General features: G+C 40.2%; 1 protein-coding gene, 1 long non-coding RNA gene and 1 pseudogene across 3 annotated transcripts in view; 2 read left to right on the top strand and 1 right to left on the bottom strand.

The window, feature by feature from the left end:
- Window positions 1–852: 852 nt before the first annotated feature.
- The window catches only part of LOC121942624 (uncharacterized), a 96,237-nt gene continuing 72,930 nt past the window's right edge, over window positions 853–24,159 (bottom strand). The window contains exon 4 of the long non-coding RNA XR_006105815.2: window positions 853–2,095. This is a non-coding gene — a long non-coding RNA (uncharacterized LOC121942624). The remainder of the gene's footprint in view (window positions 2,096–24,159) is intronic.
- Window positions 5,701–8,124, top strand: adra2a (adrenoceptor alpha 2A). Of its 2 annotated transcripts, none has more exons than XM_088075680.1 (2): window positions 5,701–5,990; window positions 6,320–8,124. In XM_088075680.1, the coding sequence occupies exon 2, from the start codon at window positions 6,355–6,357 to the stop codon at window positions 7,612–7,614; it is 1,260 nt and encodes a 419-aa protein (XP_087931806.1). In that variant the 5' UTR covers window positions 5,701–5,990; window positions 6,320–6,354; the 3' UTR covers window positions 7,615–8,124. The 2 variants fall into 2 exon arrangements, with proteins under 2 accessions (XP_087931806.1, XP_042341818.2); XM_042485884.2 differs by having other exon boundaries at window positions 6,157–8,124.
- On the top strand, window positions 14,761–15,972 carry LOC148189936 (uncharacterized; annotated as a pseudogene).

Here is a 24,159-nt window from a genome sequence, read left to right as displayed (position 1 = left end):
CAGATAATCCATTAAACTATGGCGTCTGCAAAGTGTGCATTTATCATATGTCAATTATAGCTTTTGAAAGTCCATATCTTTATGTCCTGATCAGTAGGGGAGAACAGGGTCGGTTGACACACTTTGTTTTTGCAGGAGCAGGTGCGAGTGAAGTCAGTCAGCCCTGTGGTGCATGTCCTGCTCACATAACCACTGGAAAGCCATACTTATACTGATCAAGTTACATTATAACTCTAAAAAATGAGGTAATGCTGTCTTTACTGGTTGTAATTTTTTGTTTTTCAGACATTCCTATATACCTCAGGTCTTCATTAACTTCATGGATTAACACTTACTGTATTTAACACAAATTAAGCTATAGCACATACTAAGCCCTATATTACTTGTAAACATTTTGGAATGTCGTATCAAAAATAAAAATGATACACATATAGGAAGCAGAATAGCCCAGGGATGATACTTTTCTGAAGGCCACCCTGGAAGCGAACGACAAACTGGTTCCCTTTTCAGAAAGCCTATGGGATATTTTCATTGGATTTTGGATAATTGCAGAAAATGAGTTCTGTGGTAAACAAACCTTTATGATACTAACATGTTTTGTTCAGCAAGATAATCTTCACAAATAAATGCCACTTTGAGGATATCAAATGCCTAAATGCTATCAGCAGAAGTAAAAGCTAATGGTGGGCTAAAAAGAACTACACTACAGTCACATCTAACCAAAAATCCATTGAAAAAAAACCCAACAACTTTGAGACAAGGGAGATTAAGGTGCTGAAATGCCAACAGATTTCTGGGTTTTAAGACTCATTACTGGGGTTCTCTATTTTTTCATTCACTTAGAGATGTTAGAAAAATGTTTGTTTTCAAATATTTATTCATACTTGCAGTGAAGCTTGTGACATTTCATGTTTATACTGTAGGCTACTATCTTACACATAGACAGTACAAGTACAAAGTGAGTACATTACACATTTTTACATGTTTAACTGACCCCTTGTACACTGACTTTTCCAATGTTATTGAGTGCAATTTCTACTTACAATTAGGAAATTCTACATTTTACAGGTCCTTACTTTCCAAAAAATATCCAAAATGTTTCCTCAAAAGAACTATGCAATTTGATTCTCATTATAAATAAAATAATTACGTGTTCAATTGTTACTTTTTCCAGTTAATTAATTCCAATAGAGCTTAGGTTTTGCCAAGACTACTTTGGAATTAATTAGTTGAAAAGGTACCAATTGAACACGACATTAGCTTCTCTATAATTAGAATTAAATTACATTGGTCTTTTCAGGAAACATCTTGCAAATTATTTGAAAAGTACGCATCTCTAAAGTTAAGTGTTAAATGGAAGTAGGAATTGCAATTAACAACATATAAAAAGGTGTTTTTTTAAATACTCTTTATTCATATTTTTCATATATTCAATTTAAAATCAAGTGTGTATTTAAAGAATGACAGAATATGGAATAGAAGTTGAAAAAAAATTACAGTAAATGTAACATCAAAGACACATAATGAAGGACAGCTGCAGACCAAAAACAAAAGAAAAAAACCACAACGTAGATACGGTTATGTACAGCTTACATAAATGTACTATGTATCTCTTCAGAGTACACAACATGCTTTAAATGTTTTAAGAGAAAAAACAGAGGTAAGTGCATCACCGTGGAACCCAATCGAGGAACATCTTTTACACCTACAGTAAAGCCTATCAGATCACCTAAAAAATTTGGAAATGCATAATGCAAAATATGTGTAAGAGTAGCAGGATTTAGATGGCACAAAACTGATTCAGAATCATCTAGAAACTAGAGTACACTTTGATCCAGCGACACTGAGTCGTGTACACCACGTTCAGCACACACTGATGACGAGGAGTGTACACCACGTCCTCCCACAGCTCCTCAGGAATTTCCTCCTCCAAGTATCCCTCCCAGAGTGATATTAAATTTGCCAGAGAAATGGAGCACAAACAGCGCATTGAATTGTGTTATTGAGAGTCGGAGCTTTTGTGGTAAGAAGGGAGCTCGAGTTCCAAGAAGACTCTGGGAGTTTGGAAAATGATGAATCCCCTGATGGATAAAATCTGAAAAAAAACAAACAAACAAAAAAACTGTCCTTTTAAATGATTCGATGAAATGTCACAAAAATTACCATCAGTGTACAACATATATAAAAGACAGGAGTTAGTGTTAAATTTTGTTTTTTGGATGTTCTGTGCTTTTTGCAAAGTCGTATGAGTTTTTGTAATTGTATTTTTAGAGTGATATTACAAACAAGCTAAAGCAGTCAACATTTATTTTAATATTAGTTGTAGTGCTCTTATCATTTTAGTAATAGAAGCAACTATTAAACTATTCTGTTATATTTCTAGATTCTAGATTTGCCATTCATTGTTTTGTCTCGCTTACTGCTGTCTTTTTTCATATTTATTTAATGTAGGTTTGATCCAATGAAACTAACCACTGAAAGACTGTTAAACTTGTTTTTAAGAGTGAACTTACTTGAGCTATTGCATGTGTTCCAACGGCCACCACACCTTAGGCATGTGGACAAAGTAAACAAGATGGAGCTTGTGCTTCATGGACATGATGTACAGATTCTTTCAGGTAATGTTAAATATTTGCCTTGTTAACTGACTCTGATTGTAACACTGTATTCAACAAACACACATCAGGTTATGCATCGTTAGCTGTTTGTACATAATGAAGGACAGGATGTTCTCTCTCCCAGCTTGTCAAACAGCAGTTTGATCAGTAGACATACACTTCAAACTCTGATGCTCAGTTATTATGACAGGTGCAAAGAAGAAAGTCAGGTTATGTAGTATAGGGACGTGAAAAACAAAGTAGACACGCACGTCCAAAAACCTTGTAAGGCATCTGCTTGGCAAGAAGAGTAGCAGTACACATCACAAACAATGTAGCTCCCTTATGTGCAATTTATTGACCCATCCACAAATATAGTATTGATTTTCATATGGAAGAGGTCAGGATGGATGAATGGGTCAAACAAACACAGAACTTTTACCCAGGAGACTGCTGTTTGTGTCCCAAGTGAAACTAAAATTCAACATTGATCACATAAGATACCTCACCTACAACACATTCTCACTCCCAACTCATCAAATACAGATGCTTGGTTAGTGAACCTACATGTCATAATATCATGCTTCAGGTAATCCTCCAGCGTCTATTTTGGATGTTCAAGTTGGGGGCGTCAATTTATTCTAAAAATGATTGACATTTGGTCTTACACTGGAAAGGGACAGCAGTCTTCTGGGTGGAAGTCAGCAGTTTGTTTGACCAACCAACCTAAACGCAGACTCTCTTGCTCTTGATACTACAAAAGTTGCTCAGGGCGTAAAATAAGATGCTCCCGCCTGGTGCACCTCATACCGCCACTAAAGGGTGGCTTGGTGTGAGTCGGGGGTGAGAATATAACATATTTGAAAGATATATGTTAAATTATGTATCTAGTATACTTAATTTGAACTAAAACCATGATCTTTTCTAAACCTAACCAAGTAGTTGTGGTACTTAAACCTATCTGGAAGTTTATATTGAAAAGACAGTATGCATGAAACGAGTAGAAACTGACACATGTAGAACTGATGCTAGAGGGTTATGTAGAGCGTCATGGGTTGAAGTGTAGGGCTGGCAGTCTAACCTGCACATTTAATACAGCTTTTAGGCTACAGTTTAACAAATACACACAGAGGGAAATTACAAAACTCACCATTTTTGGGACCTAAACATCAGTCCAGTGAGGATGAATTATAGCCTGCACCTGCCTGTATCACTGCTCCCATCTGTTGCCTAAATGCCTGGTTTTTACCTTTGGACAAATCTTCAAATACAGTCAATGAATCAGTCTGAGATCTGCTCCTGACAAAGTTTGGGGACTCCCTCATGTGTTGGACATGAAGTGTAAGAAGTGGCAGAATAAATTTAATTTTGACAAAGTAATAAAACGCCTCTGTTGATATCCACGTGGTGTGGCTCCTGCTGCTGCTTAGCAACGGAGTCCAGCAGCTGCACTGCAAAAAATGTCTGTCCAAACAGGTCCTCTGGTTTACTCTTAAGATAGGCTATTGTCTGTTTATACTGTCCTGCATAGTTGTAGAGATGCAGGAGACATGCCCCCCTTTACATTTATAACATATGCTGTTGTCCTCCCACATAAGAAAGGAGTAAGGAGATGAAAATTAAATCAACCAACTTTATATCAGGCTTCACCTGATCACATCGATAATAAAGTGAGGCACCATATTGATGACTGCCCAGATATGTTACAGTCAACCTCAACACATTATTCTGTATTCTTATTCTGTTTATGTAGCAGTGCAAGTTAACAGTGTTTTGCTTGTATATTTGTATTTTATTTTATTTTTTTTTGCCACCGATGTAATTCTAATTTTATTTTCCTTTAGTTATTATTATTATTATTATTATTATTATTATTATTATTATTATTATTATTATCATTAGTAGTGTTGGTGGAGGAAGTAGTGTATTATTGTTTTTTGGGGTTTTTTTTACTTACATTTTACTTATACATAGCATTTGAATTACCTCTGGTGCTGTATTAATAAACTTGCCTCTAACATCTAATAATCTGTCTTTTTATTGCAGTATTTATTCACTTTGTCTAGCTCTTATGGTAAAAGTAGGGATACAATAACAAAATGCAAACCATTATAACTAAAATACCAACTATTACCTCAGAGATGACAACATTATTGAAAACTGAGTGTGAAGAGGATTAGTAATTATTACAGGGCTATTTTTATTTCTTTCATTTAATTATTTTATTATCATGATTTTAGGATAGGATATAGGATCATACATGTGAGCATGTGAAAACTGGAGCAAGATCACTTTTCTTGTGCTGCAACAACAAACTTGGTTACAAATGTTCTACAAATTGCAATAAATCTGTAGATTTAGAGAATTATTTTGAAGAAGCTAGTGAAGGCTGTTAAGAAAGTAAAGGGAAAAAGATGGGGAAAAAACTATAATTATTATAAGAATTTCATATTTAAAATTATTTCACAGAATTACTGTTCCCCAATTTCTCAGTTTTTGAGATCAATAAAGTCTATCTATCTATCTATCTATCTATCTATCTATCTATCTATCTATTATTGTTAATTTACTTGGTTTTTGTGTGGTTTTTTTAAACAAATTTTCAGGTAATTTTCTTTTTTTTTAAACTCAAAAACAATTTTTTCAGGTAATTTTCTTGTACTTTTTTCTTCAAAAACTTGGGGAGAAATAAGAAACAAAATTGTTTCTTATTTCTCCCCAAGTTTTTGAAGCCAAATTTGCTCCGATTTCAAAGGTTTAATGTATATGGTATATGTTACGTATAGTTAATAGATGAATATAATTTCATATTGTTTGGAGGCATATTGTAGGCTGTATATGTGTACGTGTAGCAAGTAGTCTATGTATGTCCACGTGTGTGTGGATACATTTAATATATTTCTGGCTCGTGGTGAGTCATATATGATGGTGTTTCTCTGCTGTAATTCCTACACTACACTGAAAGCTTCCTGCTGTCTTTACCTCTGAGGTGTCCCATGTTGTCAGACCCACATCTGTGTCCGTGTTGACACTCTGTGGACTGACAGTGACCCACGGCGCGCGGGACATTTTTTGCAGCGTGCGGGCTATAAAGAGAGGGAGTGGCGCACTGGTTAACACTGAGGAGAGAGACTCCACGCACAGACAGCAGCACGGCAGCGCCCGGGATAACATGATTAGCGCTCTATTAGGTCCGCGACTGAGCAGCACTAGATGCAGCACAGGGATCATTGTGTGTGTGGAGAGAGGAGACACGGGGGAAAGACTTCACGCTTCATCCGCCACATGGATCTTCTTTGCCTCGCATTGATCTGCTTAAAGAAGTTACCCACTGACAGCTTTTTCAAAGCCCGTGCGTCTCCGGCGCTGGAGAGGTTGTGCCACCGCTCTCAGGTAAGATTATATCGCACTTTATATGCCTTTTTTCTCAGTGTTTTTACGGGAAAAGAGCTCACATAATGCTCAAGTTTATTATAATAGTAATAAGGCTTGGCATGATTGATATTAAAGTGCAAATAGCATCTGATTTTTTTCTCCTCAATTATGTTCATGTTTTTAGATAAACTAAGAGACTCATAAATATCAAGAGCTTCTCCTTGAGGAGATGATGAAAGAGAAAAATCCAGGAAAGCCTCTGAGGAGTGATTCAGTCCCTTCCTTTCTCAACCCTGCCGTGAGCTACTAGCTCTGTCCTTCCTTGTGATGGTATTTGTTAACCTCAGGTGAACTCACATGAGAAGTGGGCCGATCCGCTCCAATGGGGTTTGACAACGAGACCAACCAGACTCTTCCAGATGTGCCCCCTTACAGCCTGCGGGTCTCCCTGCCGCTCACCGTGCTGGTGGGGATGATGATCCTGCTCACAGTGTTTGGCAACGTGCTGGTGGTCATAGCTGTGTTTACAAGCCGGGCTCTGAGGGCTCCACAGAACTTGTTTCTGGTGTCTCTGGCATCGGCAGACATTTTGGTGGCTACCCTGGTGATGCCTTTCTCCTTGGCCAATGAGCTCATGGGATACTGGTACTTTGGCAAGGTGTGGTGTGAGATTTATCTGGCACTTGATGTTCTTTTCTGCACTGCCTCCATCGCCCACCTCTGTGCCATCAGCTTGGACCGCTACTGGTCCATCACACAGGCCATCGAGTACAACCTGAAGAGGACGCCGCGGCGCATTAAGTGCATCATCTTTATCGTGTGGGTCATCGCGGCAGTCATCTCCTTCCCTCCTCTAATCACCATGAAAAAAGGACACAACGACAATGAACGTGTGTGTCAGATCAATGAAGACAAATGGTACGTCATCTCCTCCTGCATCGGCTCCTTCTTCCTCCCCTGCGTCATCATGGTCCTGGTCTACGTGCGGATCTACCAGATTGCTAAAAAGAGAACGCGGGCGCCACCTGGAGACAGGAAGCGGACTGAGATGCCCAAGACGGCCACTGTCACTGCCGCCAACCAGAAGCAGAACGGTGTGGGCGCAGGCGATGCAGAGGACCACCTCTGCCACGAGAAGCTGAACGGCGAGCGGGACATTGAGCTGAAGGAGGGAGTTGGAGGAGCAGATGAGGAGAAGGGTGAGGTCAACGGGGTGGACCTCGAGGAGTCGTCCTCCTCTGACCACAAAGTGAACAATCCCTGCTCGATCAAAAAGAAAGCGGCCAAGGGGAAAACTAAACTGTGTCAAATCAAACCAGGTGACGATGGGGTCCAAAAGCGGGCGCCAAGCACCAAGGGCAGCCGCTGGAAGGGCCGACAGAACCGGGAGAAACGCTTCACCTTCGTCCTGGCCGTGGTCATTGGAGTGTTTGTCATCTGCTGGTTCCCCTTTTTCTTTACATACATGCTTATGACGCTGTGCAAGTCCTGCCCGGTACCAGAAACCCTGTTCAAGTTCTTCTTCTGGTTTGGCTATTGCAACAGTGCACTAAACCCCATCATTTACACCATCTTCAACAACGACTTTAGGAGGTCGTTCAAAAAGATACTGTGCAAGAGGGACACTAGAAGATATGTATGATGGACTCCATCTTTATGTACACACTTTTTTTTTTTTTACTATATTGTACATAAATTTAAAACACATAGACCATTGCTGCATGGTTCACTGGCTTAAACGCTCTCGGTGTAACTGCTTGGAAAGGCTTTCCCAGGATGAGCTTTACGTGCAGCATCTTTCAAAACACACCACCACCCACAGCTTCAACACACAGAGAGGTCCAAACAGAACAGAACAGCACAGTGGAACCATGTTTTTATTGTAAAAGTTATTTTTATTTTTATAAATGAAACCTACATAGTGAAGTCATATGTGTTGTACTTTATGACAGTATGTTGTGCAAAATGACCTGTCTTAATATTTGTCTTTATATTTTGTTGTTATGGATACAGTATTGTGCCATTTTGTATGATATAATGATAATGATGATGACAATGGTTAGGATGATGATTATGATGATGATGATGATGGTGACAAAGTGTGGGAAAAATGCTGGCTCTTTAAAGAATAAAACCCATTTCCCGAACTGGTCTCAAGGCTCCAAAGTGGGTTAAACTATCATTTTGATGATATTCTGTCATTGTGTGTGTGACAATGTGACATACACACACACACACACACACACACACACACATACATTTGTGAGTGTATCTATCTTCCCAGGGTCCTATGTTCATCTACTCAATATCCTCTTAATAACTGACTAAGAAGATCTTTCAAAGTGTTTTATATTTTCAGCAATGTTTTTGTTGTTGTAGAGTGCTGCAGGAATGAGTTCTCAAACCAGCAAATGAATTAGCATTTTAGCACTGACGGTTCCTTCCTCTTGAAGTCTATTGGTGTTTCGATAGGTTTTTGGTTAAATGCTTGAAGTAAGGTCTGTGGTTAACATAGGTTAAGAGAGTTTCACTTTTTGTGATACAACACAAGATACATCTGTAAATACTCTGCTTATGAATTTTGAAGCTTTTACATGTCTTAAAAAGACAGTTGCTAGCGAGTGGCAATACAAAACTACAGAATCATCACACATCATCACACTAAACACAGCTTTACAGTGTGGTTGTAGTGGTGGCATTTTAGTCATGTGACCACGGTGTAGTTTGTTTTTAGCCTAATGCAACTGCATGTATGTTTCCAAAATCATTTAAAAAAGGTGCTCATTTGTGAGGATAATCTTTCTGAACAAAGTGTGTAAGTATCATAAACATTTTTTTGCAACTTTCAATGGAAAACTCCCATTGACCTCTATACAAGGGGCGATGCTATCCTCCCTGCTGGCCTACAAAAAAATTGTCATCCCTGCAGCACTCTATATGTTGAAATCACCCACCTGCAGCTGAAAGCATGCTGATGTTATATTCCTTGAAACCTACACTCTCAAATTTGTGGGTAAGATTTGACTCTATCTCTCCACAATGGCTAAACAAATTTTAACATTCAAATTGCACTTTAATTGCCATCACCCTTTCTTCTTTTGCAATGTTGAACTGCAAAACTAGCCCTTTATACCAAGAGGGATGGGACCCTGGAAACATGGGGATGACCCCCACACATTATAAAGGCTAAGACACAAGGAAAGGCAGCAGTACAATGAGTTATAGGAAACATTTGGATTTGAATTTGCTCTGAGAATGTGATCTGGTATTATGAGAGAATTCCCAAAAACCATAGCTATTTAACCTGTGATTCATGTGCAGGTGTGAAAACAAGGAGGACAAACCCACAAGTCGTCTTGTGCAGTGAATTGTAGTGCAGAGTCACCCCTCCAGTTGCAAAGTGCAGATTCACTGGTCTGTTGATTCTGACCTTTGCAAGAGATTAAACAGGAGCTCAACTCTTAATGAGCCTGAATGGAGTATGTGCAAATGTTTTTTGGTCCTTGGATTAATCAGAGGTCTTTATTCTGATATGTAAGATTCCCAAAATTAAATCACATTATTAATTATTTTTTCATCTTTCGTGTGTATATGTGTTTGCTTCGGCTTTCAGAGGTAATTTATGAATTTACCAATTTTAGATGATGAATACAGTTGTTATGCGAGGCATGGGACGTAGAGATGTAACGGTTCATTTGCTGCTTTGTGTTACCACGGTATGCGTCATTAAGTGAAGACATGGAGCCTGTCAAACCAGAACCTGATAGACTGCTTTCTCACTCTCTTTACTCTGCTCGAGTCTAGCAGAACGGGTGAATAAAACAAAAGGGTGACTATCATCTGTGTGGTGAATACAGAGAGTATAGCTTCTCCCAGCGGACGGAGTGAAAGTAAATCCATTCCTTCTGACAGGCAGGATGGCAGGTGAACAGCACTATCCTCAGAAAGCTAAATGGTTCTTCTGGGACTCTCTTTGACTATATATATCCAGCACTACCTCGTTCTGACAGAGCCGGGTTGGTGCTCATGTTTCCCAGCACGTTTACAAAATGTGTAAGTGTTTAGGTCTGTGAGAAAGAGGGAGTGCGGGTGAGAATGTACATGTGTTTTGCAGCACATATAAACACACAGGGTTAGCTCCCACCGGACAAACGAGCCTGCAGTCGTGGTGATGCTTCATCTTTGGTTTTGTGAGAGATTTTTGTGGGATGCTGGCAAAAAAAATAATCCTAGATTACTTCCTCTAACCATTAGGAGCCGGCTCAGATAGAGAGGAAAGTTTTCTGACTGATGTTCAGTTGCTAAAATTAAATAGAGACCAAAAAGAGAGATCATGTCTGAAAACTACACTGGAAATTGATAATAGGGGAATACATTTAGGAGTTAAAGTCTGTTCTGATACTGACAAAACTTGCATTTTTTTGTGAAAGGATGAGTAAACATATTGCATAATACAACATTCACATGCCCTTATTTACAGTACATTGGAGGATTTATGGTTGCTGTAATCATGTTTCATTTCCATTCCTACAGTAAAGAAAATATGGGGTCAAGATCAACAGTTCTTCTACTATAAAAAAATAAAATAAAGTAAGACTATGTAACTTGGAAAAACAACAACAACAATAACAACAACAACCGATTAACCCTTTGAAAACTGAGCAAATTGTTTTGATTTATTTCAAAAAGCATGGGGAGAAAGCCATGACCAACTTAACAAAACATGACCCAAAAAATAGCAAGGAATTAGTAAAAAGGTACTGGAAAACACCTGAAAATGAAGGAAAAAAAGTTAAAAACAAAAACACACATGAAAATGACCAGGAAAAAGTACATAAAATAAAATATGTGTATATTTTTCTCTGGAATGTAATTGTAAATATATAATGATAATGATTAAAAAATATATATTTTCCCTTGCTTTTGATAAGTTTTGAATAATTCTCCTCCAATTTTTAAAAAATAATTTTCAGGTCATTTTCTGACACCCGATGAAGTCAAGGTGCACAATAAAGGGTGTGTCATTCTGGTCACAACATTCAGCGGCCTTGGTCGAGCAGACACCCTAAAACAGTGATGTGCTCTAACTTCAGGGATTGTAACACCTAGTCCTATTAATGGATCTTCATCATCTTTTTTGAATTTCTTGCAATTTGTGACACATTTCTTAACAAGCTGGTCATTTTATTTTTCCCCCATGTTTTTGGAAAAGAAATTTAACAAGCTTGCGTGAGGTGTCTGAACACAGCACAAGAAAATTATTGATGTCAAACCAAGTTTTAAAGGATTCAACAAACTGAAATACAACTAAAAATGCACCCTTCCTACACTTAAACCTTGATCTGAACAGTAGCTAATGTTGGCAAACATTAGGGAGATTCCTTTGTATAAATCACTTCTCTGAGACAGTTTGCTGTTTTTATTACTCTTCAGTACTTTTGCGTATTGCTGCTGGGCATTTACTGTGATCAAGTTGTTGCCACTTTTGGCCACAGCCGTTCCTGTTTAGTTCTTTTCAGAATTAATATGTGATGAGAATGTAATTGCTGCCTGGATTATGTTCAGAGACACTATTTATTTGAGTAAATAAAACACTACATTTACTGACAGGTCTGGATTCACGGAGGTGGTTGAGGCAGAAGGCGGACATAAAAAGTTTACAACCGTGGCACCAGAACACCAGGTTCACATCCAATGAACTTTAGCCAGGGTTAGAGAAAAGATTGGAATTTTGATTAACTTCTAATAAAAAGAGGAAAATTTCAAAAATCATTCTTTAGTTATTTTGAGTGGATAATGTATTGCAAGATTACCTATTCTGGCTTAAAACACATCAGTGAACAATTTGCTGATTCGTTCAGTACCAACATTTTTGGTACTTGCCAGGTATGTTGATTAGGAATACTTCCTCATTATGTCAAAAATGCATTTATTGTTTTAATTTAGTTGATTATAAACCATAGACTGTACAAACTATGGACATAGCCACCAAGACATCACCAATTGGTTTGTGGATTGCTGCTTTTTAGCCTCGCGTTCAGCAAAGTGGCTGTCACCAGGTTTTCACCTTGGTTTTTTGGAGCCAGAAGTGATCATATTTGGGCAAGATGCTGGTGCTGTGGAGGAGCAAGGAGTGGATCTGACAGACAACTAAGGACACTATCAGCAAACAGTCTGTCACTCAAAGTGGCCTATTCTTAATCATGCGCAACTTTAAGCCTGAATAAAAATCGTAAAAAAAATGAAATTAACCCCTTTGCAATTGTCATGAATGTGAAAAAAAAGCAATTGAAATCTTTTTTTGCACCAGGCTGTCAACATTTTTGCTGCTAGGTTGGGTATTTTAACATAAGGGACAGTGGGGATTTACTCTGTTTTGGAGCAAACCTCGAGTAGCCTGGTAAAACCACCCTGATAACGTGAGACAACATTCTGTCTCTCTCTCAGTATCAGTCTGGAATCGCTGCCATGTACTCGCCTTAACAGACTCCTCCAGCCAATTCTGACATTAGCACTAGCCTCTACTATACAAATACATTCAGACAGTCTAAAAAATACAATTTACCATCTGTATGTGACGTGTACTTTGTTGACAACAATCCCCATGAGGTTTTCACAATATACTGGTGTTGCCAGTGTTGCCCAAACATTGTGAACACCGATTAGCATGGCCCTGACCCCCATCTTTGAAGTCTTTTTGTATCTGCTCCTCAAATATCAGTGGCCAAACATAAATAAATCTTCTTCTGCTAGAGGAACATTCTCTTCATCACCAACAGAGCCAGTTCGTAAATCAAGCTTTTGCTAAATTCAGTCAGAAAAACATCGAAAAAGTCTTTTCCTTCAAGAAACTCTGTGAGTGCATCCCTCTTGTTGCTGTTATTGACTCTATTTACTAAATTAACTTCAGTTATTTTTGTGTGTACTCTGCTAATGCTAAAGTTAGCACTTGTTTCTGCGTGAGCCACCATTAATGTTTTGAAAGCAGCGACATGCATGCTACGTCATCAACTACAATCCAGTCCCTGATTGGCTGCTTACATTTTCATCTACAGTGGGGATCCCTGATTTGACTGGACTGGAAGGGATTGAAAGTATTTGGGTTTGCAGAGATTTCAGACTTATACGGAGAGTGAAACAAAATGTTGAGCTTACGTCATCAGGATGGTCTTAACAGGCTGAACCTGAAGTGTCCGTCCAAAGAACCACAGTTTTCGGCACTTCGTATTTGCTTAATTTTTCAGCCGCAGAGCTTGCAAATGCAATTTCTAGGAGACACAGCTGCCCTGTTCAGCAACACTAACATAGGTTTGCTTTAACAAATAAAGCCAGGCCTTTTGCTGTCTGAGTTGTTCCAATTAAGCTGGTATCTATCTCCCAAAGTTACTTTTTCTTTTCCTCCTCCACTGACAGTGTTTCCTTGTTGAGCTGTGGCAGGGAGATAGTGGTGCAAAGAGGGTATGTCACACTACATGGACTGTTACTGTGGATCACTTGATTTGGCAACTGTTTTTGAATTTTTGAATGCATTTTGAAAGATTTTGTTCTCCATCACATTCAGTGTCACCAAGCTAAAAAGTTATGTTGCAGATACCACTACAGACAGGAGGAATGCATGCAGATATGGGCATGTGAGCATCGTTTTGAAGTGGACTTGAAAAAATGTGAACTTATCCTTTAACACTGCTGTCAGTGGACATTCAGTGATTAATATATATGCGTGTTTGTCTCGTCTTGCCCTTCTTTTCCTCTCTGTTTGCCTCTCTGTATCTCACACATCAACAAGCTGCAGTGATATAATTAGGCAGATGTGCTTACTGACAGCCTATTGGAAGAAGCCAGCTGTTGAAGTCAGCAGACCCCTCTACACACACACACACACACACACACACACACAAAGACAAAGACACTTAGCCTCTGGGAATCGGGGCATGGATCATCACTTTAGAGTGCACATCCGTCTCCAAAAGGCTAACCATGCTGTCTAAGTGCAGCTACCATTCAAAGAGACAGGGACAAAATGTCAGCAGCAGCAAGAATCATACAGGATAAACAATCATTTGTGGCTGGGGGATGTGGGCGTCAAGGGGGGAATGAAGTTGCATTTGACTTGACTGCCTCCCATTTAAGATGACAGTCAGTGTTTGTTTTTCTGCATGTATGTGTGTGTGTGTGTGTGTGTGTGTGTGTGTGTGTGTGTGTGTGTGTGTGTGGATGTGGGAGGATGGGTGTGCCTGCTTTGCACACGTGTACTGTAGGTGGCAGAGGTGAAAAGTCATGATGACGATGAGTGTGGACTGATGCACCCACATGCTACAACCTGTGCATCTTTTTTATTAATTTATTATTTTTTTTTTTTAGTGTGACATCCGCCTATTCGAGGTGGCTGCAGTAGACGAGATTATTCACAGTGTTACTGATGACTCACTCTTGTTTTCCCCTACTTTTATTTGCTTGTCTTCAATGCAGCCATTTCACAGGAGGTCCATATTTGTAATCTAAATGATACTTTACACAGTCCAAGGACATATTCTTCAAGTGGGATCATATTTTCTAACAGTTGGCTCATAGTCAGCTCTTTACTCTTAAAAGTGTTTCAGGGGTATCATTTCAAATGGACTCCCTGTTTCATTAACGACAGGCTGATTAGCTGTCAGGCCTGATTGGAGACACAAAACAACGCTGGGCAGCGGATATTTCCCTGGGAAATAATTTGTCTAAACAAATCTATTTTCCAGGAGCTTATTATAATCGAGAGCAATCAGCACCCATCGTTCCAAGAGACCGCATGGCATTTTGCAACGTGATTATTAGACCTGCAAGGTACGTCGCTGTGGCTGAAAGAAAGGAGACAGTACAGAGTCTGACGATCCGGTGCCCTGCACACACATACATTTGGGAGTTAGAGCAGCAGGGGCTCAGTTTGGTTTCTAACATATGTCTTTAAAGGGTGGGACATCAGTCACATAACAGTTTACCTGATATATGATAAAACAGTTAATCAGTTATTGATTTTGTTTGTTTTCCAATTATCGCAATAAATATATATATATACACACACACACACACACACACACACACACACATAAACTGTATATATATACACTACCTGAGGGAAAGCTAGCGGATGTACAGGACAGTTACAAATACCTTGGAATCTTGCAGGAAGATGGAAACCATGATGAAGCTGTGAGGAAGTCAGCCACAACCAAATACCTTCACAGAATAAAGCGAGTCCTGAAAAGTCAGCTGAGATTAAAGTCAGCAAGATTAAAGCCATCACCACATACGCACTGCCAGTCATCAGATACCCTGGTGGTATAATGACCTGGCCAAAGGAGGAGAAAAAGGTCACTGATATCAAGACAAGAAAACTCAAAGTACAGCACCCTGAGACTATACACTAAATGTAAGGAGAGGGGCCGAGGACTAATGAGCGTCAGAGCCACTGTCCAGGGATGAAACAGCTAAAATCCAGGAATACATCAGGAAGGTGGCCCCAAAGCGATGACTTGCTAAGGGAATGTCTCAGGCAGCAGAAGGCCGATGATGATGATGAGGAGGAGGGAGAGGAGGAGCTCTCATTGAAGGACAAGCCTCTGCATGGCTTGTACCACTCGACGCATATCGAGAAGTCCTACCAATGGCTGAAAAAAAGGCTGGTCTGAGGGACAGCAGAGAGGCACTGATCATGGCAGCACAAGAACAGGTACTCGGCACAAGAGCAATAGAGGCTGAGGTTTACCGCACTAAGCAGGACCCCAGGTGCAGGCTGTGCAAAGAGCCCCCTGAGACAGTCCAGCTCATTACAGCAGGGTGTAAGATGCTGGCAGGCACAGCGTACATGGAGTGTCATAACCAAGTGGCTCGCATCATGTACAGGAACACCTGTGCTGAGTATGGGTTAGAGGACTTTAAATGGAGGACACCTCCAAAGGTGGTGGAGAATGACAGGGCTAAGATCCTGTGGGACTTCAGATCCAGACTGACAAACTGGTGACCATCATCAACCATCAAGGAACAATTCATTTATTAATTATCTGAAAAATAAATCAAATTTGGAGATACATAGTTTTCATTGGACATAGAGGATTATAGTAATACATTACAGTATCTCTATCCTGGAAACCAGACGAAAATGCATGCTCATATTTATTTGCTCTGGCTCTGTCTGGTCCCCCTCGCCCCTCCGGTTAGAACAGATTTCTACCTGACCTGTCCCAGGTAGTGCCACTCCCACTGTTATGGTGACTGTAATATACGGTGGGTTTGATATGAAAGCTAGGACACAATCAGGCAATATGTGATGATGAGTAGAGCGGGAGGGGCGTGTCTGCTAGATGGAGGGGAAAACATTTTTCAGCAGGAGAAGGCAAAAGTATTTAACACAGCATGGATCTGTCAGAGCAATCAAGGTCTATGTCATTCATCGTTGACGAGATAAGAGAGAAACAATGATACTGCCAATCATCTGCTGACTGCTCGCATTCAGTTGTAATGGGATAATGTACTGTACTTTAGGGCTACGATAGTAATCGCAATATTAAATGATTATCCATGTGGTAGAGGTAAGCGCACATGCCACCTCTGCTGAATGAATTGAGCAGAGCATCTGACGTATGTGCTGGCTGGGACGCCATTTAAATGGTGTGTGGACCCCGCCTATGTGGCATACCACAGGTGTATGCCGGTGCACTAATTGTATGCAGCTGCCAACAACTTGTGGAGCCTTTGTGCCAAATTAAAAATAAGAGATGATGTCATCTTTGGCTCACATACTATGTGGAGCAAAAACCTAGCTTAGTGAAGAGCAACACTGAGGTATTTTCAAAAGCAACCAAGATGGCTGCAGCTGATAATTTCCCCTCGGGGATCAATAAAGTGTTTCCGATTCTGAAACTCTCTATTTGGTCGACAAAAATGGCAAACAATCTTTCCCAGACATATTGAAGCTACATTATCACAGCTCATTTCTGCACGCTTTAGTCTATTTACATTTGTCAGTTGCTAAGTGCTACGTCACTTTTTGTAATGTCCAATTGCATCCAGAAACATCCAATCGCAGGTGCTCCTCAGGAAACTTTCAGCGGAGAGCATTTGGGAGCACTTTGGAGGCAGCGCTGAGCACAGAATTCCCACCTAGTGCCATATAGTCCTGATGGCATGTGAAGCACAGCATAAATATAGTATTCCTGTTAAAAATTATTAAATTAAAATGCCAGCCTCAAAAAAAAAAAAGTTCTGATGGACACAGCCCCTAAGACGTTATGCTGCGCTAAAAATGTCAGCAGGCACTGGGCATGAATACTGCGCTAAGCGCAGGTTGGGTGGGTTTTTTCCAGAGCGCCCAGGGTTAAAAAATGTTCAACTTTGGGTAAAAATACCACGCTTGTCACTGTCACTTCAGCCATTCAATCACAGCGGAAGTGGGCAAAAAGCCTAATGTGAAGACAAGCCGTCACATCTTACATGTACAAATGTACAATAAAACAACAACAACTGCGGAGAAATCTATTATTAAGTATATAGCTGCCCAAACTATGTTTCCTCTTATGAGCCCACACAGACTGGCAGGTTCGTCCTCTCTCAGTGCATCATTCAGCCTTCCCCTCATCCAAAGCAAGTACTGTACTGTGTGCCGAAATATTAACTTCCGTAGATATTCCGTATCAAAGCAATAAGATGCAACCAAAAAAATCTCAGCTAAAAAAACACTGCACCTCAAAGCGCTTTCTAAACACTCAGGTCATTCCTGAGAAGCGCCTGGCGTTTTCAACTGCGAAAATCACTTTGGTGAACATGGCCCCTTAGAGGGGCGATCTAACTGAATAATAAACATTTAATCAATAATAAACAACCAAGAACAAAGGAATACATTTTATTAACTGTTGTTGATTCATTTTCTGTCCATTAACTGATTGATTATTTGAGCAAATCATTCAGAACTATATGAATGTGTCCTGTTGGTCCCAGTAAAACTTCCATTTTAAAGAGTCAATCAACTCGAATAACACAAAACACATGTCCGTCACACATCAATCACAAGTCAACCTGCTGATTCACCAGAGTGGTGTTTTGGCATGATGCTTAAAAGAGTATTGCAAGAGAGAGTTTAACAGAGGTGGAAGATTAAAAAAACAACCAACACACTTCCAGCTCCTGGCACAATGTGCGGCTCTGTAATTATCGCAGATGAAAGCGAAAAAGGCTTGAGCTATCCATTATTCAGGCTCTTTGTGCTGGAACTCCCTGTCTCTCCACGAATGACGGACAGCAGAGAAGAATATCTATTTGGTGACACGGGAACAGCAAAGTCAGTGTGAGGCAGAGAGGGCAGCTGAAGTGGGTTGCTGTAGTGTCTGTGATGACTGTCTAGTGTGCACTGATGGACAGGCTGGTGGGCGTTTGAAGGAGATTATACCGGAGCACTCCGCTGTTTCATCGCTGCAGCCCTTAATGGCGATGACTTAATGAAAGCAGCTGGTTGGCGAATAGCAGCTTGTTGTGTTTGTCATGAATTTGGCCAAGTGTTTGTGTTGATGTTTATCTTTGAATATTTTATACCATAGCTCTGTTTCTCTAATGCCAACTGGAATGTTTAATGTAAATGGAAAAAACTGCACAAAAACACTTGTGTGTATTAGTATTGGTAAAAAAAATACATATTGGTGTGTGCTGCATTACTCACTTGATAATATTATTTTTTTGGCCGCAAAGAGCAGTCATTATCATAATCACTGCTAAAGGAATGTGCTGATCTATTTTGTTTTAAAGCTTTTAGTGAGAACTTGACACAATAGTGGCACCCTGGACAAAAGGTCAGAGGTCACAACAGCAGTCAATATCACATTTGACGTTAGTTGCATATTTCAAGCTTTTGCTCTCTGGTGCTTGCAGATGAATTGATATGTGGAATGTTAACATTGTCCTTTATCATTGATTAGCAAAAATGCATTCGTTTTCCGGTGCACAGTAGATCAGAATTCGCTATTCTTAAAGGTTTTATGCAGACATACAACCTATAGGGGTCAACTACAGTGCTGGTAAGTTTCTGAGTTAATCTTTTACTATGAAACAGTCATCAATTGGACCTTTAAAGCTGCTCTAGGCAACCTCACACATTAGTGGACCTAAAGGACAGGCAACTAAAAAATGCCAACTTCACTTCCCCTGAAATCCTGTGAGGTGTTTTCAATAAACTGCACACAGTATACAACCTGACTGGACTGTGGTGTGTTATATCAAACAGACACAGCATGCTAAAGATGTCTTATTAAGTGCAGCTCACTCACTGCTGTGTAGATTATGTTCACTCATTTCTTACTTAATCAGACAACTGTCTGTGACACCAGTAATTTTATTTGATAAACAGAGCAAATCTGCTGGGCTTCATAGAGTTGTGATGGATTGGTCTGTTTTGTGCTGCTACACTTTAAAACCTCATTAAAGCTTGAATTCAAAACTGAAAGAGTAACTTGAAACTAAAAACAATTTTATGAATTAGTACACTACATGCAAGGTCACTTTATTGCAGCCACTATTGATCCCATAGACTGTATATCAAGATGGATGACATGACAGCTCCCCAAAAGTGAAGTCACAACATCTCAATCGCCCCCTGGTGGCTGGCCGCAGTATATGTCATAAACACTGTCCTCTCCATGCCAGCAAATGGGACCTAGGTCAAACTAAAAACTCGAAGTACACGTCAAATACTTTTTCCCCAAAAATAGTGTCTGTCATTTTGAGTAGTTCTCATCATTCTGATGTTGCCACATAATGTGAAGGGGATGTGCTTAAGATAAAACAGTGTGTTAAGTCGCTCTTTAAGTATGCTCTACAACAATCAACATTCATGGCTAAATAAGCAATTAAAGATAAACTAAGAGAGAAGTATTATTTGTTAACAAATTATTCTTTAAAAAACAATCGCATCATAGCTGTGTGTATGTGCAGTGTAATAAGATTTTCAGTGGCCTGGAAACACAACTGTCATCAGATTCTGATTTAAATGCTGCTTAACTCTGATTGGTGCATGTATGTAGTGTAGTGACATCACACTATTCCCACTGAGCCCCGCTCACTTTAAACCACTGAGAACAGCACAAAAAACATATCTGAATGTTATCATGTGATTAATAAGGCGTTATTATTGTTATCATTGTTATAGATATGGGTCAGAAGGGTCCTGCTATACCAATCAGTAGGCTCAGAGGGCCGTTATCAGCCCATTACATGTCCATGTTTACTATTTGTCTAAGCCTGACAACGTATTACTGGCGCATAAACCTTATGAAAGTGAACCCAACATAACTGCTACCATGCCAAGGGGCACTGATAACGGCGTTCTCAACCTACTAGTCGATGTAGCAAGGCCCTTCTAACCCATATCTATGAGACTGATAACCAACAATAATTCCCATTTAATCAAATGTCAACATTTATATGGGTGTCTGTGTTCAGGTAAACCCCTAAAATATTATCTCTGTTTATCATAATTAGGTATTTAGAAGTTTTTGTTTTCCATGAAAAAAAAAAATCCTCCATTCCTTAAAGTGGCTTAGATGTAACTCGCCTTTGCCTCAATTAGTATGCGTGAATTTATGAATATGCAAAGTTTCCCTCTATCTCCACCAGACGCTTGCCTACAGCTTGTACCAGCTTACCTTCGACTCTGCTCAATGCTCTCCACAGTGTTAAAAAACATAACTGTAATAGATAACATGAGCCTTCAGGTTTACTACATTATTAAACAGCTAATAAGGTTAGATAAACCATGTTGCCGATAGCCAGATCTTACAGGATGAGGTGAATGTGAAACTTAGCTTCCAAAAAAAAATCCTCGTTTTACCTTAGCATTATGCTTATGATATGGAAAGCCTAACCCCGAAATTTGACTGGATTGGTTTCTTTGGCTGTCTGAATCTGCGTTTTTGAGATCTGCGTTGTCATTGGTACACTGCAGCTCCAAGGTAGAAATGCTCAGCCATGGCGTTAGCTACTTATTTCACTTATGACATGTGAACAAAGTTAAAAACTTAACTTTCATTGGAGGGGGTCTCTATCCCCTCCTACTGTTCTTGTTTTTAATATCATCTAACAAAATGCAGCCTCCGTTTTTTGATCTGCCGCTGCATCTGATGTTTATTTGAGTGACACTCCCCTGAAAGACAGCAGACCACTAGTATGCAGTATGTACATTAGATATACACTTGTGGAAATAATAGTTGCACCTCAGCGCTTGCTGGATATGAATAATTCAAAATAATGGTATTTTATGTGCAGTTTAAACCTTTCAGATGAACTAAGTGGGACTGGAAGCCTGCAAATCAAAGCAAAGAAATGTATTAAAGGTAATTATCAGGGCCATGGAAACTTGCACATGGTGTGCCAGTGAGTATGAATCCAAACTGTGTAGAATATGATCTAATATGTGGGTGTTATCATGACATGGATCCATTTGTTTCATGGGAGATGAATGGATGAGAATCTGAGTGGAAATGTAATAATGAGACAAAGGAGACAGTGGAAACGAAAGAAGAAAGACAGAGGCTGGGAGAGAGACTGGCAGGTAAACTCCCAGGATGATTTGATATTGTGAAAACAAACAGCTAATTGAGACGAGAGCCAAATGGTTCACAGGCGGCAGGTGTGTGCTGTGTGTCTGAGAAAGAGTGGGTAAAAGAAACAGAGAGAGAAATTCAGAGAGTTAAGTGAGTACACGAGCCACTTTGGCGAGAACACAAAGTCCATCTCATCTATATGCTAAAGCCTTCCTCTCCATTTGCATGACAAGACGTGAAACCTCTACGAGCTCCGCTCTGCTAATTCCTGTATATATTACATCCTATAGCCAAACTGCGTTCTGACTGCCATCTTCTCATGTAGCAGTTCCCTTTTTGTCAAAGCTGATGTGATTCTGCCTCTTCCCATCAATGACAATAATCCTATTTCCCTGAGACAAAAGGCTCATCTTTCATATCAATGCCAGTGGCAAATTAGTCTGAGGCCCAGGCATGGAAAATGGACATGATAGCCCATATTTATGGGTGAATTGGGTTATGTGGCTGGCACACACAAATGGAGCGAAAACCACCGGTATTCTCTCTGGAACGTTCCCTGCAAATCATCATGTGTACATTAAACAGTGTCGCGACTCAGAGAATATGGGTTTGGAAACCGTAGGACATAGTGCACAATTGTAAAAAAAAAAAAAAAAGTCATTACAAAAACAGCTGCATATTATTATGTGTCAAAATAGAGCGTCTGCACATCTGCGTTTTCACACTTTGACTGACTACCTCAATTTATTTCCCTCAACCCAAAAATCACTGTGCCCCATGTTGTGTTTTGCAGAAACACAAACACTGTTTCATTCTGTCCCGCCGCATGGCCTCTCCCAGAGAGCGCTTACCCACAAATTGAGAGTAATGCTCCCCTGAGAGTGTGCATTTGTAAATATTTGATCTGTGAAACATGAAACATAATTGCTCAAGAGAAATCAGGTGGGAGACAAATATTCCTTTTGTTGGATCAAGGGAAAAGTGGCGGCTACGGCTGGACTTTGCCACCATGTCGCCGTTGTTCCTTCAAATGAAGCGATAACAGAGGCTTGTTGCAGCACATTAGACGGCATTATACTGTGTAAATAATGGTCTATTATTTGTGAAAGAGAACATAAGGCATTGTTCCAAAAACCCAGTATCCACTCTAAGTCGTGCTGGGGGCTTACGATTACACAACGTCTTTTAGTCTCACACAAAAGCGTTCACACAGACACATCTGAGAGATTTTCTTCTATGAAGCCTCTGCTCAGGTTGTGTTCAACAGAAACACTTTTAAACTATGCCAATGAATTCAGAGCATCCCTTTCCCAACAAAGGTCAGCCTTAAAATGGCTCTCTGAGCAAGTCTGCAGGGAGCCACATCATTTGCTCTTAGTTTCACAGGGCAATGTTAATCAATACAGCACAGTGTCTTGGTGTGTGTGTCCATCCATCCGTGCGTGATTTCTGTGTGTGTGTGTGTGTGTGTGTGTGTGTGTTAACTTGTGTAGGAGTTAGACTACCACACGTTTTGATCTTGGTAGTGAGAAAAAGAAAAGATTATGCTTTCCAGATCTGCTCTGTATTTCCCCTTTAACCTCTTCTCCATCTGCCTCTTCCCTTCGCCTCCCATGTGGATATATATTTTGAGGAAACTCCAAAATACCATACGCGCACATTTCATGTCCAAATTTCTGCTTTAATTGATGTCACCCTTTTCATTCTTTCATTTATCCAGCCTTCCGGCGGGGGAGTTTGCAGGTGGGCTGAAAAATAGGTGCAAAATGTGAAAAACGAGACAGAAAGAAACACATGGGCAGCAGAGAGGTAGACGGCAGCAGCGGGGAGAGGGCCTGGCTGTGAATACTGATGGCATGATCATTTGTGTTGCCATTGTGCATGAAAAGCTAGTCAGCATTGGGGAGGAGGAGGCGAAGGAAAAAAAGAAGCTGAGCTTGGGGGGGGGGTGGACGACATCTGGCGAGGTCTCTCACTCTCTCCTCGTCACGTTTTCCGGGTTCTTGTTTGTTTCTGGGGGAATTGCTCAGGCCAAAGGGGAGTTATCTGATGGAAATACAGACATCAATCTCCCATAACATGAAGAACAAATAGAAACATATCAAAGAAGAGCTCTCAGCAGTCGGTTGGGCACTTGGCGAGAATTACGCGATGTGACGCTCGTGCCCTCGTATTAAAATACGCATGGGAATAAAGTTTGCAACCTTTGTTCCCATTTCACAAAACATGCCACAGTCTTGCCACGTTCTCCTTGAGAAGTCGATCAAGCCCCGCGAGCGGATGTTTATACTCTGGTCATCAGTCATCGTTATTCATCAGTGATGTCCTGACAGCTTGAAAAATCTATTTCTTATGACTTAACGCCTTGATAAAAGTGTCGCCGAGCATATTTCTATCAATATCTCTGCTGTCAGAATGGATTTTGACTGAGCAGGTGGCAAGTCGCTGTGTAATAATCCTCAACACTTAGTGCCCCGCTGAGTTATGATGGTGTGGCTGGCTCTTTCAGAGTGTGTGTGTGTGTGTGTGTGTGTGTGTGTGTCTGTGTGTGTGTGTGTGTGTGTGTGTGTGTGTGTGTGTGTGTGTGTGTGTGTTGCCTCCTGCCCTCTCCACATGGAGTCTGT

Source organism: Plectropomus leopardus, chromosome 3, assembly GCF_026936395.1.
Source record: "Plectropomus leopardus strain MGB_pleo_1.0 chromosome 3, ASM2693639v1, whole genome shotgun sequence".
In the NCBI taxonomy this organism is placed as follows: Eukaryota; Metazoa; Chordata; class Actinopteri; order Perciformes; family Serranidae; genus Plectropomus; species Plectropomus leopardus.
This window is presented reverse-complemented; position numbering and strand designations above follow the sequence as displayed.